Source organism: Bos javanicus, chromosome 27 (genome assembly GCF_032452875.1).
Source record: "Bos javanicus breed banteng chromosome 27, ARS-OSU_banteng_1.0, whole genome shotgun sequence".
Taxonomy (NCBI): Eukaryota; Metazoa; Chordata; class Mammalia; order Artiodactyla; family Bovidae; genus Bos; species Bos javanicus.
Window position 1 is genome coordinate 34,171,929 of NC_083894.1, and position 20,342 is coordinate 34,192,270.

Below are 20,342 nucleotides of genomic sequence, written 5' to 3' on the forward strand. Positions count from 1 at the left end.
ATGCTCACTTTTACTTCATTGCCCTATTTCTCACTTACCTCACTTAAAAACTGCATAATATTTTCCTAGAGAATCCTCATGTTAACTTTATTTTTTTAATGTGTTCTAAAACAGATATAGATTTCTTTTTGTTTTTAAAATATAGTTTATTGAGACATAAGCCTCTACCCCCTTTTTTTTTTAGCACACTGAGTGGTTTGGCAGGATCTTGATTCTCTAAGCAGGGATTGAACCTGGGCCCCTGGCAATGAACGCACCAAGTCCTAACCACTGGATTGCCAGGGACTTCCCCAGATTTATCTTTCTATCCTTTCTTTCTCTTAACTTTCTTTCACACTTCACACTGACCAATCCATGTAGATAATTCCCCAGTCTGCATCTCTGAAATTTTAGTTTCATAGCAATAGCTGTCTCCTGTACATAGCTTACTTACTATCCTTTTGGCAATGTCTAACTCTTATGTGACATCTTTCCAGCCAGCTTGTTTTGCTTCTCTTGGACTTCCTAATATTCAGAGTGACTACTTTAGACCTAAGAATATTATTTTACTAGTCTCTGATTTCAGGAAGACTTGAGGAGTTTGAGAACACTGGCCTGATTGTCTAAATTATTTCTTAGTATTTCAGTTTATTTAATTGTAAAATGAGATTAATAAAACTTTCTAGTACTCTAAGGATTAAAACTGGGTGAGAACTGTTAAAAATGCCATACGAATTTTAGCTGTCATCATGATCTTATCCACCACCACTACCAGTATCATTCTTCTGTATTTGGGAAAATACAAGTCTGTATATTAATGCTATGTCATGTAGAAATGTCTTAATCTTAATTTAGCTCAAAAGTATTTGTATCTTTCAGATCAGGTGGCAAAAATCAAGCAAAAGATTCTAGACAGCCAGCGAGTGTTCCTAGACCTGTTTCTTCAGTGATTCCTCCCAGAAACGTTGTAAGTTTAAATGAAAAATTCTTTTCCTCTATTATATTATGGTACCACACTTTTAGGGCTTCCCTGGTAGCTCAGCTGGTAAAAAATCTGCTTGCAATGCGGGAGACATGGGTTTAATCCCTGGGTTGGGAAGATCCCTTGAGGAGGGCATGGCAGCCCACTCCAGTATTCTTGCCTGGAGAATCTCCATGGATAGAGGAGCCTGGCCGGCTACATTCCATGGGGTTGCAGAGTCGGACATGACTGAGCAACTGAGTGCAGCACATCACATTTTTAAAGCTTAAAAAATTGTTACATAATATCCCAGGTGGTGCAGTGGTAAAGAATCTGCCTGCCAGTGCAGGAGACACAGCAGAGTTGGGTTTGATCCCTGGGTCAGGAAGATCTCCTGGAGTAGGAGATGGCAGCCCACTCAGTATTCTTGCCTGGAGAGCCTGGAGGGTTACAGTCCGTGGGATTGCAAGGAGTTGGACACAACTGAATGACTGAGCATGCACACATAGGAATAAACATAGATATTTTCCAAAGAATTTAGGAGTGTGGTCTGCAGATGGCCGCTGGGTTAGTTAATGGAATAGCACTAGGGTCCCTGGCTTAGAGGAGATGGGAGGAAAACTAGACATTGAGAATGTCTTGCCTTGAAACCAAGCCTAGAAAATGACCTGGGTTTTATGCTGTCACTCTTTTTTCCTATGTCTGCTATCTTTCTGTTTTCAATACCTGGCTTCCCCAGGGCATCTAACTAAAGATCTGGGGCTGAGCTCCTGGAATCTTGTCTAGTTGTCTCAGCAATGGGACCAGCAATCACTGTCCTTTGGAGTGTATTAGGGAGTACTGGGATAATAATATACTTTTTCTAACATGCATATATCCCTAAGAAATAACAAAATATTGCTTTATCTGCTTTTAAACGTTATATAATGTTGTGTTTGCTGTCTTACATATGTATCTGCATCATGCTTTTCCCCCTTAACATTGCTTTGTGGTTTATCTCTATCAGTAGATGTAGCTCTAATGCATTCATTTTCACTGTTGATATTATATTACATAAACTCCACACAGTTTAAAAATCCATTTTTCTTTTACCAGTTTCCAATTGTTCATTGTTACAAATAAAGCTGAGATGAGCATTCTGTATGTTACTCATGCATATGTGTGAGTTCTAGGGTGGTACTTGTATAGTGGTTGCTATCCACATGTGGCTATTTAAATTTTATGTTATATTAAATAAAATTAAGAATTCTATTCCTCACTGACATTTTAGATGCTCAATAGATCACCTGTGGCCACTGTTGTAGGGGCACCATAGGCATAGAATGTTTCCATCATTACAGAAAATTCTATTAGAGAATCTCTATATTCTGTTAGAGAATTTGGTACATCTGATATAGGGATATACCAAAGTTAAATTGCTGGGTTGAAAGATATTTGAATATTTACTTGAAAATGTCAAATTGTTTTCCAAAAGGATTATACCATTGGGTGATTGCATTGTCAGTGGTGTATGAGCATTCCTGTCAAAGTAAATTTTGGCAGCATTTGGAACTGTCAAACTTTTAAAGTCTTTCCAATTACAAGGAGGTTAAATGATTAGATATCCTTCTAAAATGGAAGGATATGTATGGAATCTCCCTGTTCTTCTCCCTTTCCTTATATAAAAAAGAAACAAATTGTTATGCCCTTTTCCCTTAACCATAAGTCTTGGGGATTTTTCCATATTTCTACATATATAGGATGATCACACAGTCCCTACATATACAAGTTAGAAATTATGTAGTATATAATTTTTTGTCTTTGACATTTTTTTTCCCTTTTCTATTGTGGTAAAATATACATGTGATAAAAGTTGCCATTTTGACCATTTTTAAATATACAATTCAGTGGCATTAATTACATACACAGTGTTGTGTAATCATCACTGCTATTTCTGAAACTTTTTCTTTACCCCAGACAGAAACTCTGAACCCGTGAAGCAGTAATTCCCCATGCCCGATGACCCTGCTGTTCTACTTTTTAAAAATTGAGATTAAATAGACATATCACAGGCTTCCTTTGTGGCTCAGCTGATAAAGAATCTGCCTGCAATGCAGGAGACCTGGGTTTGATCCTTGGGTTGGGAACATCCCCTGGAGAAGGGAAAGGCTGCTGCTGTTGCTGCTGCTAAGTTGCTTCAGTCGTGTCCGACTCTGTGCAATCCCTACCCACTCTAGTATTCTGGCCTGGAGAATTCCATGGACTGTATAGTCCAGGGGGTTGCAAAGGGTTGAACACAACTGAGTGCCTTTCACTTTCACTTTCAGACATATCACGTTATATAAGTTTCAGGTGTACAACGTGGTTCAATATTTGTACACAGTATGAAATGAGCACCACAGTAAGTTACACATTTTTTCCCCTTGTGATGAGAACTTTTAAGGTTTACACGCTTAGCAGTTTTCAAATATGCAATGAAGTATTATTACCTGTAGTCACCATGGTGTACCTTACATCCCTATGACTTATTTTATAACTGGAAATTATTATCTTTAACCACCTTCATCTGTTTTTACCCATTTCCCTCTCTGCCCTCTGTCGTCCCAATCTATTCTCTGTATCTAAGCATTTGGGTTTTTTTGTTTATTTTTAGAGTCCACATATAAGTGAGATCATACAATATTTGTCCTTCTCTGTCTGACTCATTTCACTTAGCTTGAATGCCTGTAGTCCATCCATGTTGTCACAAATGGCAAGATGGCGTTTTGTTTGGTGGTTGAATAATATTCGTGCATATGTACATGTGTTTGCCACAGATGGACCCTTAGACTCTTCCATATATTGGCTATCATAATTAATGCTGCAATGAACATGGGGTGCAGATAATTATACAAGTCAGTGTTCCATTTTCTTTGGGTAAATACTCAGAAGTAGAATTACTGGATCATATGGTAGTCATGTTTTTAATATTTTGAGGAACCTCCATACTGTTTTCTATGGTAGCTGTACCAATTTATATTCACATCAACAGTGCACAAAAGTTCCCTGTTTTCCACATCGAAATCAAGGGTATTTGAAAATTAATGGTATTTACAGTACTAGTTAGGTACTGTGTACATTTGGCAATACATTTTTGGAAGGTTTTATTTAAAATATATTGACCTAGGAAATATTAATATGTTACCTTTTAACTAATGGAGTTGATCAGGGCCAAGATAATACTTTGTTATTATTGAATTTAAAAACTATAGCTTAAAAGGATTAAATATTCCACACTCAGTAGCAAAGATATGTTGAATACGCAAAATATTTTAAATGTTAAGATTATAAGTCATCTATTCATTGATTTTTAAATAGATTATTTTTATGTGGAAAATAACCTATATAGAAAATATATTGATGAGTGCATTGTGGTAATAACTTTTTTTTTTCTTTTTAGCCTGTACAAACAAACAGATTTCCAGTACCAACTTACGGAGCCAGGCAGCCTCAGCAGTACCCATCAAGGTCTGAAGTGAATTCACTTAGATTACTTGACCAGGATAGAACCCAGGGTTAATGTTTCAATAGTTCCCTTGTATTTTAATGTAATTTAAGACATGGTATTTATTGCCAACAGTATAGATAAAGCACAGTTTGCAGAAAAGTTTTTAAGAGGTTTTATTTTTGTCATATTAATGAAGTGTCAGAATGAAATTTTAAAGAGGCCCCAACAAGACACTGAACAGCTGCTGTAGCCTCTGGTATCCATAAGATTCAGAAGCAAGGACCTTTATAATAACCAGCAATGGCGAATCACATAGGTTTGACTAGACCTCCCATTAGGAACAGCTAGAAAAGCTAGACAATATAAGAAAATATGAAGGCATCAGAAAACTACTAAAGAAATGAAGGATTATTTTTTAAGGTCCAGGAGAGGAAGGTATTCCACAGCTGAGGATGACCTCAGCTGTGGGGACCATTTTTCTGTCCTAGATTGTATCTACCTATTCTGCATGGGCGAGGATAGAAAGCTGAGGAGAGCTTTCAACAAACTAGGGCTGAGAGGACAAAAACTGGAGCCCTGCCAGGGAGATGGTACCCTAGCAAATATCCCAGGCTTTGTGTTGGGACCCAGGGGCAAGGGTGAATCAGACCCTCGACTTATTTCCTACAGGTTTGGTTGTTTTCTTTCACTGTTTGCCTCCAATTTAAAATAGCATAATTGGTAAAGAATCCTGCAGTGCAGGAGACGCTGGTTTGATTCCTGGGTCATGAAGATCCACTGGAGAAGGGATGGGCTACCCATTCCAGTATTCTTGGCCTTCCCTGGTGGCTCAGCTGGTAAAGAATCAGCCTGCAATGCAGGAGACCTGGGTTCGATCCCTGGGTTGGGAAGATCCCCTGGAGAAGAGAAAGGCTACCCACTCCAGGATTCTGGCCTGGAGAATTCCATGGACTCTATAGTCCATGGGTTGCAAAGAGTTGGATATGACTGAGCAACTTTCACTTTCACTATCTCAATTTACAAAGCTAGACATACAAGAAAAGAAAATGTGACTAAAACCAAGAAAATGTACTCAGAGGGTATCCAGTTAATAGAGTTTATTAGGTACAGACTTTAAAGTAGCTATGATGATCATATCACAGAACTAATAGTCAAGTTTGAGAATTTCACACAGAACTAGATGTACTGAACTTAAAAACCTAAAAAAATAAATCAAATGGAAATTCTAGAACTGAAAAGCACAAGAAAAATGAAGGACTCAATGTATGGGCTTAGCATCAACAAGAAAGGAGAAGATTTTATTATAAACATTGCATAAAATATTTCTTACTCCTTCCTACCCCCCCAAAAGTCCTTCAAATTATGATTGAATTGCACACTGAGTAGTGTCCTCCAGTATAATCTTTATTATGCAATAAGAATGCACTGAAATCCAAGTGAACATCAGGAGAAGAATATATAAATTGTGAAACAGATGCTCACCAGGCAAAATTCAGTGATGGTTTTAAGAATGGCGTTATGAATGTAGCTTTATTTCATTCAGTTGAGACATATGATTAACTGTCTTTTTTACCTCTTCACAGGCCACCTCCACCACAGCCCAAAGAATCATTTCAGGGAAATTTAGTTCCAGCTCGTCCTGCTCCTCCGCCTCCACCTCCTTTATATAGTTCCCTCACTTGATTTTTTTTTTTTAGCCTTTCATTTTGCAGACATCTTCAGGGAACTGAGCTAATACTTTTTTTTTTCCTGATATTTTCTTGAAAAGCCTTTCTTCCTGCTGCAATTATGAATGAAAAACAAAATACCACAAAACAGACTTTATTAATACAGAAAAACAGAACTTGAGTAGTGGGAAATGAGAAATAGAAGAAATGCAGTAAAGCCAGGGAATTCAGAATAACATTTTCATTTCCATTACTGAATACATTTTATTCAGTCATCTGTGAGGTTAATGTACCTGACATGAATTATGTTATTTTGAACATGTTATTATAATGATTTTCAAATTAACTGTATTGTTTCAAGTTTTGTCATTATGTGCTTAAATGTAACTCTGAATTTTGACCTTAGTTATCATTAGTGTAGTTTCTTGTTGAACATGTAATAATCTAATACCTGTGAAAACTAATTAGCTGCCAATTAATATTTAATATTTTTAATCTTGCACAGACTAATAATCATCATACATTAGAATTTTGTGTATCTCATTCATTACATGAATAAAGGAATACTCTATTCAGAAGAATGCACAAAATACACAATTAAGATATCATAATACTATTTAAAAAGTACAAAAACACACTAAAAGTGTGTATGTGTATACATACACACAGTTGTTATCTTCCATTTTTATGAACATTCTATGGATAAATGCTTCTATGGATTCTATGGACAATGGATTCCATGGATCTATCTATGGATAATGAATATTAGCCAAGTTAATTTAAAAATAGAATTTCTATTGTGAATCATGTTAAAACACAGCATCCTTTTACAGTAGCATCATTTTAAATAAATTATAAACTTTAAGGTACGAAGTATTTAATAGAACTAATCAGATATGCTGTTGATTCATAGCTGTAATAAAAAGCAGGAGCAATTATAATATCTTCAATCAATTGAGCTATCATAAAACCACTTGAGAATCTCATGAGCACTTTAAGTCCAAAATCTGAAACTTCAAAGATTGCTATTAATATACTTTTGAATGTTTACATTTACTAAGGTGTGCTTGATAATGTCTCTGTTGATTCTAATATTTTTCAAGAAATTAGGCTGGAGAAATAAAGAGAAGTGTTTTTAGATAAGTGCAAGAAAACTAGTGGTATCTGCGAATTGTTGTCTCAGCTGTGATAAAAAGTGAATTTTTACTATGGAAGAAATGGTATGAATGATGAAAATTTAAGCACCTAAAATTTTTTCACAACCTTTCATAATAAAGTTTATTAATAAGTTTATTAACTGAATTTCTTTAGTTTTTTAAAAAATTTTTGGTTTGTGTATATATATATATACATACAAACATAAGATTTACAATAAATAAAATACTTGAAATTCTGATTTGTGTTGTCCATTAACTTCTTAAATACTCAGCTATTTATAACCTTATTCATTAAAACATACTAGTTTTAGATAAAACTACTAGTCAAATGTTTATAGATACTATCTCACTAATTTTCAAGACTTCTGGCAAATTGTGAACAAAGGCTTTTGGTTTGAAAAAGCCTTGAAAAACAGATTGGTTTTGAAGAAGACACATATCTTAGTCCTCTGAAGATGGTACTTTATGTTAACAATCAGATATATAATAAAATTGTAAACAATCCCAAATAGTCTTCAATTTAATCTCTGAATGAATTAATATACAACTAAAATGTTTTGTGTTTGTCACTGATATAGTTCCACAAATTTTGCCATTGTAGTTCATATCACTGAAATTTTACAGTTAGTAAATATTAACACTGCAACTTAAAACTTTCTCAGGATTAAGTAATTCCTTGGATCTTTGAATGTTTAGGATTGTTTTTTTTTTTCTGGCTGCACCACAGGTCAGGTAGAATCTTAGCCCTCTGACCAGGGATCGAACCCATGCCCCCTGCAGGGGAAGCATGCAATCTTAATTGCTGGACCATGAGGGAATAAGCTATTCTAAAAGATTATTTGATCAGCCTGAACTTCTTTTGCTTTTATATGCATTTTTACATATTTTATATGCTTTTTTTTTCCATGTAGGTTTGTCCTTGATTTATCTTGGATTGTTATTTTAAAAGTTGTAAAATTTCTTGGTCATAGATGCCACTTCAAAATTTGAAAATATTAAAGGTATTCTTTGCCATCTGCTAAAGATGTTTTAATAATCAAGGATAAATTATATGTAAGTTTGGTGTCACTGTATGGCTATGTTCACAGACTTATTATGTTGTTCAAGATACTACATTTTCCCTTTCTGTCAGGCAAATGCCTGGGTCTACTAACTATATGCTGCTAAGTCGCTTCAGTCGTGTCCGACTCTGTGCAACCCCATAGACGGCAGCCCACCAGGGTCCGCTGTCCCTGAGATTCTTCAGGCAAGAACACTGGAGTGGGTTGCCATTTCCTTCTCCAATGCATGAAAGTGAAAAGTAAAAGTGAAGTCGCTCAGTCGTGTCCGACTCTTAGTGACCCAATGGACTGCAGCCTACCAGGCTCCTCAGTCCATGGGATTTGCCAGGCAAGAATACTGGAGTGGGCTGCCATTTGCATTCTCCGACTAACTATATAGTTAAGCACAATCCAGGTTTTCTTAAGCACAGAACAGATTTTATAAAAGTCTATAAATGTTTACTGAAACTACTATCTTGCAGGTACCATATTAGATCATGTGACATATAAATTCTGGATAGGACATGCCTTCCATTATAGAGAGAGCCATATACATAAATAAGAATAAAGTCTGCTTTTTAAAAGATTTAAACAGGAAAGAGTAAGGAGGGGAAAACAAATGGGATACTGAAAATTCATTCAAAATATTTAGCACCAATTAACAAGTCAAAGCATTTAGTATAACAGTTCTAATACTGTGAAGCGAGGTGAAACCAGCTTTTGGCTCAACTACACCCAAAAACTAAGATCATGGCATCTGGTCCCATTGCTTCATGGGAAATAGATGGGGAAACAGTGTCAGACTTTATTTTTCTAGGCTCCAAAATCACTGTAGATGGTGATTGCAGCCATGAAATTAAAAGACGCTTACTCCTTGGAAGGAAAGTTACGACCAACCTCGACAGCATATTCAAAAACAGAGACATTACTTTGCCAACAAAGGTCCGTCTAGTCCAGGCTATGGTTTTTCCTGTGGTCATGTATGGATGTGAGAGTTGGACTGTGAAGAAAGCTGAGCGCCAAAGAATTGATGCTTTTGAAGTGTGGTGTTGGAGAAGACTCTTGAGAGTCCCTTGGACTGCAAGGAGATCCAACCAGTCCATTCTGAAGGAGATCAGCCCTGGGATTTCTTTGGAAGGAATGATGTTGAAGCTGAAACTCCAGTACTTTGGCCACCTGATGTGAAGAGTTGACTCATTGGAAAAGACTCTGATGCTGGGAGGGATTGGGGGCAGGAGGAGAAGGGGACGACAGAGGATGAGATGGCTGGATGGCATCACCGACTCGATGGACATGAGTTTGGGTGAACTGCGGGAGTTGGTGATGGACAGGGAGGCCTGGCGTGCTGCAATTCATGGGGTCGCAAAGAGTCGGACACGACTGAGCGACTGAACTGAACTGACACCCAAAAAGAAGTGTTTGTATAGCATTGGTTGTTTCTGTTGAGGTGCAAGTTAGTGTTTACTGTTGACCCTTGAACCACGTGGGTTTGAACTGCACAGATTCACTTACCAGTGATTTTTTTTATTCCCAATAAAAATACTGTGACACTCTGTATCTGCAGGCTCGCATCCGTGGATTCAACTAACCGCAAGTGGCAAACCAGTTCAGTATCCATGGTTGGTTGAATCTTCAGAGATGGAAACCAGAGGGCCAATTTTGGGACTTGAGCATCTGGGCATTTTGGTATCCACCGGGGGTGCTGGAACCAATCTCCCCATGCATATAGAGAGGCCAACTGATTTTATTGCCATGTTTCTGCTCATTCTGTTCTTTTTCAGGCTGAAATAACCTTGTTGAAAGCCTTTGCGTCCATAAAATCGCATTTCCACTGTGAGTTTACATGTGGGGTTTTTCCAAGTGAATTTTCTGTTACCACCGGAGCTTTTCGTTTGTGTACCTGCCATTCTGTTAATTGATGTGAGAGACAACTTGTTCTTTGGGATTTGAAAAGAATTAAAAGATAGTGCATAGAGGTAGAGATTGGGTAGTGAGTCTGGGAGGGAGGAGGTCTTGCAGTCCAAAGTAAGAAGGCAATTTTCATTCAGGAAAGATCTGAAGTCGTAAGTGGTCCTAGCATAGGGGATGAGAGGAAAAGAGGCAGCAGCCCGAGCTACAAATTTAGAAAATTTTGAATACTCTGTTGTGGAATGTGGGTAGAATTTTCTACTGGAACATATGTACTGAAATTATGGGCAGGAATCTTGTCCATCTCTTTCATTACCTGAGTATTCATTGTATCCAGAAGTTAACTCAACAAGGGCAGGCCATTATATGAATTTTAGCCAATGGTCTGTGAACCACATGGAAAGTAGACGCAGCCTGGTTACAAGGTGTATTTGGGCAGTGGATATAGAAAGTGTCATGGCAGATGCTTTGTGACGATACCAAAACCTAGTCACTTCCCCCTTTTTTTGGAATTCTTTTTTTTAATCTGCCCTTCTTAAAATTAAAAAACCCCGATTTTAGTAAATATGAATGCGTAACTCGTGTGTGTGCGCGCACAGTTTTATATCCTTTTTATCCAGCAAGTCGTGTCTGATAACAAAACAGCGGACAATAAATATGTTAGTCCTTTTAGGTCCATCCACAAGAAGCAAAAGGTTTGTGGGAGGACGATGACCGCGACGGAGAGGGCTGGGGTGATCTGGAACCTTCAGATAACTGGGGTTGGGGGTAGGGGCATCGGGCCGTCGAGAAGGGCGGGCTGTCCGCCAAAGAGCGCAACAGAGGCCAGAACGCAAGGACTGGAGAGCCGGCGCGCCCCTCGGGCGACTGGTGGGCGGGGCGCTGAGTACCCAGCTGTTGCGTAGGTAGTCTCGCGAGAACGCGGCTCACCGAAGGCCAACGGTCGAAGGGTTTAGTGTCCTCTCAAAAAAAAAAAGCCCAGAAGTCACGCTATGATCCGCTTAATGATATTGCTAGCGGGTCTTCGTGGCTTGCTAACGTCAAGACCCGGTAAGCCCATGGATGCCCTGTGACTCCGGTGTGGGGAGTGAGAAGGTTTTTCTTTTCCTTCTTTACAGGCGTAACCTGCTTGGGTCACACTGCGCGGCACCTGGACACTTAAGTCCCTTTCCTCGTTTTTGGTTTCTTTTGCCCACCAGGGAACCGGGCTGTTTTTAGGCGCTGCGTAGTAATAGAGAAGGGACTCCTGAGAGAGGAAGGTGATTTTAATAAGCTCAAGGACAAATCTCTGATGCCCTGACTCTAAATCTGAACTGGGGGCCTCCCCTTTTTGTAGTTCTGTTACACACTACCTCAAAATTTCTTGCACTCAAAAGCACTCCAAAAACTTCATGAACTCAGACTCCAAAAAACTGGTCTTCCTCAGATATCATCTGCTCCAGTAAAATAACTTGCCGTCTGTACAATAATAGTTTGTCCTGCAAAAAATGTATACAGAAAATGTATACATATACAAAAAAATGTCAGTTTTTGGAATTGTGCAAGATGGAGCCGCTTATGTCATGTCTACACTCTGGTCATCATGTTGACTTCTCCCGTGGTGGGAGTTTCAGGAGCTACAAAACCACTCAAAGGATATTATCTACAGCTCAGAATATTATCTCTAGCTCTTGAAGAGGAACTGAAGGTCCTTGACCGTTTTTAATGGCCGAACTATTATTATTTTTTCTTGCTTGACTACTTTGCTTTTGTATTTCCACCCCCCCCCCCCCCCCCCCGATTAAATTTCTTCTTTGGCTACAGTTTTTCTGTAGACAAGAGGTAGGCAGAAGACATGGAAAGGAAGACTGTCCTGGGAAGACTCATAGGGTCCTGCTCAGTGACAGTAATAGACCTATTATGTGTTAATGTAAGTAACACATTTAAAAATGAAAACTCTGTTTTCCAAAACAAAGAATTTAGAGTGGTGTTGTGAATCTGCTTAAAAGTTTTGGTTTAATAGATGACAGCTAGATTCTCAGATCTACTTCTGCATATTTGAAGTATATGTGGTTGGGAAAGGGAGAAGTATTTTATGAGCCTTTTCAGGTAGTTACCAGTATTCCCCTTTGGCTGCTATACCAAATACACACTTGATAAATGGTAAAGGTTAGTTACAACGTGGAATGAACTTTTCTTAATATGTTAAGATCCACTGGTCTATTTTGAACTTTAGTGGATATTTTACCCATTAAAAAATGTATTATCTTTGTTTTTAAATTATTTTAAATTGTAATAAAATATAAAAAACATAAAATTTGCCATCTTCAACCATTTAAAAAAATGAATGAACTTTATTTTTAGAGTGTTTTAGGTCCATAGCAAAACTGAAAGGTACAGAAATTTCCTATATACTCCCTGTCCCCACGTGTAGTCTCCGCTGTAGACATCCTGCAACCGCAGTCGTATATTTGTTACAATTTATGATCCCACACTGACACATCATTATCACCCCATATCTACAGTTTACCTTAGGGTTCACTTTTGATGTATATTCTATGGAATTTGACATATATATAATGACATGTATCCACCAGAGTAGTTTCTCTCCCCTAAAAATCCCGTGTTTCTCTGATTCAGCTCTCCCTTCCCTCTTAAGTCCTGACAACCACTGATCTTTTTACTATTTCCAAGAGTTTTACCTTTTCCATAATGTCATATGGTTGAAATCTTACAGTTTGTTGCCCTTTCAGATTGACTTCTTTCACTTAGTAATATGCATTTATTGTTCTTTCATGTCTTCCTAGGGCTCTATAGCTTATTTCTTTGTAACACTGAGTGATATTCCATTGTCTGTATATACCAGTATATTTATCCATTTACCTACTAAAAGACATCTTGGTTGCTTTTAAGATTTGATAGTAAATAATGAAGCTACTATAAATATCTGTGTACAAGTTTTTGTTTGGACATAAGATTTCAACTCCTTTTGGGTAAATACCAAGGAGTGCTTTTGCTGGATCATATAATAAGAATATATTTAGTTTTGTAAACTATCCTCCAAAGTGGCTATGCTATTTTATAGTCTCATCAGCAGTGAATGAAAGTTCCTTCTCACATCTTTGCCAGCATTTTGTGTTGTCATTGTTCTTCAGTTTGCCATTCTAATAGGTATAGAATGGTCATAATCTCTATGACTATATAATGTCATAGTCTCTAGTGACATATGATGTAGAACATTACTCTTCTTCTTATTTACCATCTATATATCTTCTTTGATGAGGTGTCCAAGTATTTTGCCCATTTTAAAGTTTTTTTTTTTTTTTTAATTACTGTTGAGCTTTAAGAGATCCTTGTATTTTTCTGGGCTCCAAAATCACTGCAGATGGTGACTGCAGCCATGAAATTAAAAGACGCTTACTCCTTGGAAGGAAAGTTATGACCAACCTAGATAGCATATTCAAAAACAGAGACATTACTCTGCCAACAAAGGTTCGTCTAGTCAAGGCTATGGTTTTTCCTGTGGTCATGTATGGATGTGAGAGTTGGACTGTGAAGAAGGCTGAGCGCTGAAAAATTGATGCTTTTGAACTGTGGTGTTGGAGAATACTCTTGAGAGTCCCTTGGACTGCAAGGAGATCCAACTGGTCCATTTGAAGGAGATCAGCCCTGGGATTTCTTTGGAAGGAATGATGCTGAAGCTGAAACTCCAGTACTTTGGCCACCTGATGTGAAGAGTTGACTCATTGGAAAAGACTCTGATGCTGGGAGGGATTGGGGGCAAGAGGAGAAGGGGATGACAGAGGATGAGATGGCTGGATGGCATCACTGACTCAATGGACGTGAGTCTGAGTGAACGCCGGGAGTTGGTGATGGACAGGGAGGCCTGGTGTGCTGCAATTCATGGGGTCGCAAAGAGTTGGACACGACTGAGTGACTGATCTGATCTGTATATTTTGGATAACAGTTTTTTATCAGGTGTGACTTTTGAAGATGTTTTTCTCCTAGTTTGTAACTTCTCATTCTCTTGATGGTGTCTTTCACAGAGCAAAAGTTTTTAATTTTAATGAAGTCCAGTTTATCAATTATTTTCTCATGCATCATGTCTTTGGTGTTATATCTAAGAAGTCGTTGCCTTACCAATGATCATCTAGGTTCACTCTTACATTAAGGAGTTTTATAATTTTGCATTTTACATTTAGATCTATGATTCATTTCAGGTGTTAAAGCCTGTGTCTAGATTATTTGTTTTGCATTTTGAAATCCATTTGTTATAGTATTTTTTTAAGACTATCTTTGCTCCATTATGTTGTCTTTTCCTATGTCAGAGATCAATTGATTGTATTTATATAGGTACTTTTCTGGGATCTCTGTTCTGTTTGACCTTTTTGTGTGTTCTCTTGCCAAAATTACACTACCTTGATTACTGGAGCTTTACTATAAGTCTTTAAGTCACATAGTGACAGTTGTTTGATTTTCTTCTTCTTCAGTATTGAGTTTGTTTTTTGGGATCTTTTGCCTCATAAATTTTAGAGTCAGTTTATTGATAACCACAAAATATCGTGGTGGGGTTTTGATTGGGATTGCACTGAATCTATAGAACAAGTTGGGGAAAGATTGACATTTTGAACTTTTTGTTTGCTATTTGTCATCAAAGTTTTGTAGTTTTCCTCATAGAGATCTTACTCATATTTCATTAGATTTATAGCTAAGTATTTATTTAACTTTTGGGGATGCTAATGTACATGACATTGTGTTTTAAATGTCAAATTCTAGTGCTCATTTCTGGTATATAGAAAGTGAATGACATTTGTATATTAACCTTTTATGCTGCAAATTTGCTGTCTTAACCATTTTTAAGTGTATAGTTCAGCAGTGGTGAGTATATTCACATTGTTCTATAACATCTTTCTGGGAGCCTTTTCATTTTGCAAAACTGAAGCCCTATACCCATTAAACAAGTAATTAAAAATTGTGATAAAATATATGTAACATAAAATTTACCATTGTAACCCTTTTTCACTGATATTGCGTATTTGCTGTTTTAAGTAGAAGCTGATTAAAACATCTGTATTCAGTTTTCACTTTATTTTTATAGATTCTCTTTTTTCCCGGCTTTACCTTAGGTTTTATACTTTTATATAGTTTTCTGTTACTAATTAATGTGCTTTTGTTTCAGTACAGAGAACTGTAACATTTCTTGTGAGGCCATTCTCCTTTAACTTTTGTGAAATTGTTTATCTCTCCTTCAATTCTGAAGGACAGCTTTGCTGGGCATGGTATTTTTAGGTGGAATTTTTTTCTTTCAGTACTATATATTGAATGTATTATCCCACTCCATTCTGGTCTGCAAGGTTTCACTGAAAAATCCACTGATAGTCTTATGGGAGTCTGCTTGTACATAATATTTTGTGTTTCTCTTGCTGCTTTCTTGAGAGTCTCTCTTTGTCTCTACTTTTGGGCAGTTTACAATGTATGTCAGTGTAATTCTCTTTGAATTCCTTTTTTGGCTTTCTAGATTTAGATGTTAATTTTTTTACCCCAGGTGAGAGAAATTTTCAGTCATTACCTCTTTGAATAAGTTCTGCCCTCCACCCTGATTTATTTTCCTTCTATGACTTCTATGATGTGTATACTGCTCTACTTGATTGTGTCCCATATATCCATGAATCTGTCTTCACTCTTTTTCATTCATTTCATTCTTTCTTTCATTCGTAAAAAATATTTTGCTCCTCTGATTAGATGAATTCTCTTGATCTGTCTACAGGTTTTCTGATCCTTTCTTTCACTTGATCTAGTCTGCTCTTGAATCCCTCTATTGAAAATTTCAATTCCGTTATTGTATTCTTCAGCTCTCTGATTTCTATTTTTTACTGATTCTAAAGGGTGTCAGACTTTATTTTTTTGGGCTCCAAAATCACTGCAGATGGTAATTGCAGCCATGAAATTAAAAGACCCTTACTCCTTGGAAGAAAAGTTATGACCAACCTAGATAGCATATTCAAAAACAGAGACATTACTTTGCCAACAAAGGTCCGTCTAGTCAAGGCTATGGTTTTTCCTGTGGTCATGTATGGATGTGAGAGTTGGACCGTGAAGAAAGCTGAGTGCCGAAGAATTGATGCTTTTGAACTGTGGTGTTGGAGAAGACTCTTTCGGGTCCCTTGCACTGCAAGGAGATCCAGCCAGTACATTGTGAAGGAGATCAGCCCTAGGATTTCTTTGGAAGGAATGATGTTGAAGCTGAAACTCCAGTACTTTGGCCACCTGATGTGAAGAGTTGACTCATTGGAAAAGACTCTGATGCTGGGAGGGATTGGGGGCAGGAGGAGAAGGGGACGACAGAGGATGAGATGGCTGGATGGCATCACTGACTTGATGGATGTGAGTCTGAGTGAACTGCGGGAGTTGGTGATGGACAGGGAGGCCTGGCGTGCTGCGATTCATGGGGTCATGAAGAGTCGGACACGACTGACTGAACTGAACTGAACTGACTGATGAACTCCTTATTGCCAAATTCAGACTTAAATTGAAGAAATTAGGGTAAACCACTAGACCATTCAGGTATGACCTAAATCAAATCCCTTATGATTATACAGTGGAAGTGAGAAATAGATTTAACGGACTAGATCTGATAGATAGAGTGCCTGATGAACTATGGATGGAGGTTCATGACACTGTACAGGAGACAGGGATCAAGACCATCCCCATGGAAAAGAAATGCAGAAAAGCAAAATGGCTGTCCGGGGAGGCCTTACATAGCTGTGAAAAGAAGAGAAGAGAAAAGCAAAGGAGAAAAGGAAAGATATAAGCATCTGAATGCAGAGTTCCAAAGAATAGCAAGGAGAGATAATCAAGCCTTCCTCAGTGATCAATGCAAAGAAATAGAGGAAAACAACAGAATGGGAAAGACTAGAGATCTCTTCAAGAAAATTAGACATACCAAAGGAACATTTAATGCAAAGATGGGCTCGATAAAGGACAGAAGAAAGTAGGAAGCAGAAGATATTAAAAGAGGTGGCAAGAAGACACAGAAGAACTGTACAAAAAAAATCTTCACGACTCAGAGAGTCACGATGGTGTGATCACTCACCTAGAGGCAGATATCCTGGAATGTGAAGTCAAGTGGGCCTTAGAAAGCATCACTATGAACAAAGCTAGTAGAGGTGATGGAATTCCAGTTGAGCTATTTCAAATCCTGGAAGATGATGCTGTAGAAGTGCTGCACTCAATATGCCAGCAAATTTGGAAAACTCAGCAGTGGCCACAGGACTGGAAAAGGTCAGTTTTCATTCCAATCCCAAAGAAAGGCAATGCCAAAGAATGCTCAAACTACCACACAATTGTACTCGTCTCACACACTAGTAAAGTAATGCTCAAAATTCTCCAAGCCAGGCTTCAGCAATACATGAACCGTAAACTTCCAGATGTTCAAGCTGATTTTAGGAAAGGCAGAGGGACCAGAGATCAAATTGCCAACATCCACTGGATCATCAAAAAAGCAAAAGAGAGTTCCATTAAAACATGTATTTCTGCTTTATTGACTATGCTAAAGCCTTTGACTGTGTGGATCACAATAAACTGTGGAAAATTCTGAAAGAGATGAGAATACCAGACCACCTGATCTGCCTCTTGAGAAATTTGTATGCAGGTCAGGAAGCAACAGTTAGAACTGGACATGGAACAACAGACTGGTTCCAAATAGGAAAAGGAGTACATCAAGGCTGTATATTGTCACCCTGTTTATTTAACTTATATGCAGAGTACATTATGAGAAACGCTGGACTGGAAGAAACACAAGCTGGAATCAAGATTGCCGGGAGAAATATCAATAACCTCAGATATGCAGATGACACCACCCTTATGGCAGAAAGTGAAGAGGAACTAAAAAGCCTGTTGATGGAAGTGAAAGTGGAGAGTGAAAAAGTTGGCTTTAAAGCTCAACATTCAGAAAACGAAGGTCATGGCATCTGGTCCCATCATTTCATGGGAAATAGATGGGGAAACAGTGGGTGACATTATTTTTTGGGGCTCCAAAATCACTGCAGATGGTGACTGAAGCCATAAAATTAAAAGACACTTACTCCTTGGAAGGAAAGTTATGACCAGCCTAGATAGCATATTAAAAAGCAGAGACATTACTTTGCCAACAAAGTTTCTTCTAGTCAAGGGTATGCTTTTCCCAGTGGTCATGTATGGATGTGAGTTGGACTGTGAAGAAAGCTGAGTGCCGAAGAATTGATGATTTTGAACTGTGGTGTTGGAGAAGACTCTTGAGAGTCCCTTGGACTGCAAGGAGGTCCAACCAGTCCTTTCTAAAGGACATCAGTCCTGGGTGTTCTTTGGAAGGACTGATGCCAAAGCTGAAACTCCAATACTTTGGCCACCTGATGTGAAGAGTTGACTGATTGGAAAAGACTCTGATGCTTGGAGGGATTGGGGGCAGGAGGAGAAGGGGACGACAGAGGATGAGATGGCTGGATGGCATCACTGACTTGACGGACATGAGTTTGGGGAACTTCCGGAGTTGATTATGGACAGAGAGGCATGGTGTGCTGCAATTCATGGGATTGGAAAGAGTCAGACACGACTGAGCGACTGAACTTAACTTAACTGAATGACTAGTGCCATTGAACATCTTTTAATATGTATTGGGCATTTGTATATCTTTTTTGGAGAAATGAGTATTCACAAGTTCTTTGCCCATTTAAAAAAATTAGGTTTTTCATTTTGCTGTTGATTTAGGAGTTCCTCTTATATTCTGGATACTAGACCTTCAGTCAAGTGATTTGCAGATATTTTTTTCTCATGCTATAGTTTGTCTTCACTGTCTTGTGAATGTTGCATGACTCACAAAAGTTTTAAGTTATGATGATAGGACCTAATATATGTGTATATATATATTTTTCTTTTGTTGCTTATGGTTTTAGTGTCATATCTAAGAACAGGTTCAACAATTATTGACTCTTGGCTAATTCTGCTTCAGTTTTATGTTCCCTACCACTTCCTCTATTAGGCAAATTATAAATATTCTATCATTTTATTATCTAAATATTTAAGTATATATATCTAAATGACAAAATATAATTTTGAAATATAACCACAGTATCATGATCATGGCTTAGAAATTAATGACAGTTTCTTATATCATCCAGTTTTCAGTCTGTGTCCAAATTTTCAATTGTTTCATGAGTGTAATAATTTTCCTTACAGTTTGTAATCACCAAGAAACAATGTCCACACATTGCTTGAATCAGCATCCAAAATATACACTCATTGAGTTGGCTCCTCCCTACTCCATTTTATTTAGTGTCTGGTTTTTAGTACCATGTTGATAACTGATAATTCCGAATTTATATTTCTTCTCTTGCACTCTTTAGGCAGCCTATGAGATGATTTCCAATGTTTCTCACATCCTGGGACTCATGCCCTTGTGTAATCCCCTCCTCTTAAATGTAAACTATGTTTTATGATTTGTTTCCAGTGAATAAAATGTGGTCAATGGATGTCTTTTCTGAGATTAGAATATAGGATGACCGTGTCTTTTTCCTGGGTGCTCACTTTCAATCTCTTTTTCTGATCCCTTATTCTGGGGGAAGTAAGTTGTCATATTGTGAGTATCCTTATAGAGAGGTCTTTTGAGATTTCTCATGAACAGCCTGGAAAGACCCAATGCCTGTCATCAGCTAAGTGCATGAGCTTTGAAGTGGATCCTGTCCTAGTCAAGCCTTGAAATTGTTGCAGCCCTGGCTGACACTTTGATTGCAGTTTTGCTAGAGACACTGAACCAGAGGCATTCAGTTAAGCTTTGCCCAGATGCCTGACCAAAGGGCCGTAGGGATTAATAAGTGTTTATTGTTTTAAGCTGCTATATTTGGGGATAATTTGTTATGCAGCAATAGATAATTAATATATCATCCTTCAGTTAAAATCAAAGATCATGTCTCTCTGCTCAAAATCTTCCAGTGGTTTCTTATGTCTCCAAGAATAAAAATTAAAGCCCTAACTCTGACCTATTTTGCCCTGTAGGATCTCAACAGCTTGTTTCCCTCCTCTCTGACCTCATCTCAATCTTTTCCTCATTGCTCATGCTATTTTAGCCACAGTTGTTTCCTTATGGCTTTTCAAACACACCAAGCATTTCCTTCCAAGAGTCTTAAATACTTGATATTTTTTCTTCCTGGA

The 20,342-nt window shown here is 37.8% G+C and overlaps 2 protein-coding genes across 5 annotated transcripts in view; both read left to right on the forward strand.

Annotated features, from left to right (window-relative positions):
- Positions 1 to 7,469, forward strand: part of ADAM9 (ADAM metallopeptidase domain 9) — a 92,709-nt gene extending 85,240 nt beyond the window's left edge. The window contains exons 20-22 of the mRNA XM_061404534.1: positions 859 to 946; positions 4,359 to 4,426; positions 5,990 to 7,469. Of these exons, the coding sequence (XP_061260518.1) occupies positions 859 to 946; positions 4,359 to 4,426; positions 5,990 to 6,089 (256 nt within the window). The 3' untranslated portion in view covers positions 6,090 to 7,469. The remainder of the gene's footprint in view (positions 1 to 858; positions 947 to 4,358; positions 4,427 to 5,989) is intronic.
- Positions 7,470 to 11,080: 3,611 nt separating this feature from the next.
- LOC133240019 (disintegrin and metalloproteinase domain-containing protein 32-like) overlaps positions 11,081 to 20,342 on the forward strand; it is a 173,773-nt gene continuing 164,511 nt past the window's right edge. For 2 of the 4 annotated variants that reach the window (XR_009734075.1, XM_061404536.1), the window contains exon 1: positions 11,082 to 11,228. Coding sequence is in view for 3 of the 4 variants with exons in the window: in XM_061404536.1 (XP_061260520.1) it covers positions 11,171 to 11,228 (58 nt within the window). In the remaining variant the exon portion in view is untranslated. Of the gene's footprint in view, positions 11,229 to 20,342 lie in introns of all 4 variants that reach the window. The other 2 variants (XM_061404539.1, XM_061404535.1) reach the window with 2 other exon arrangements.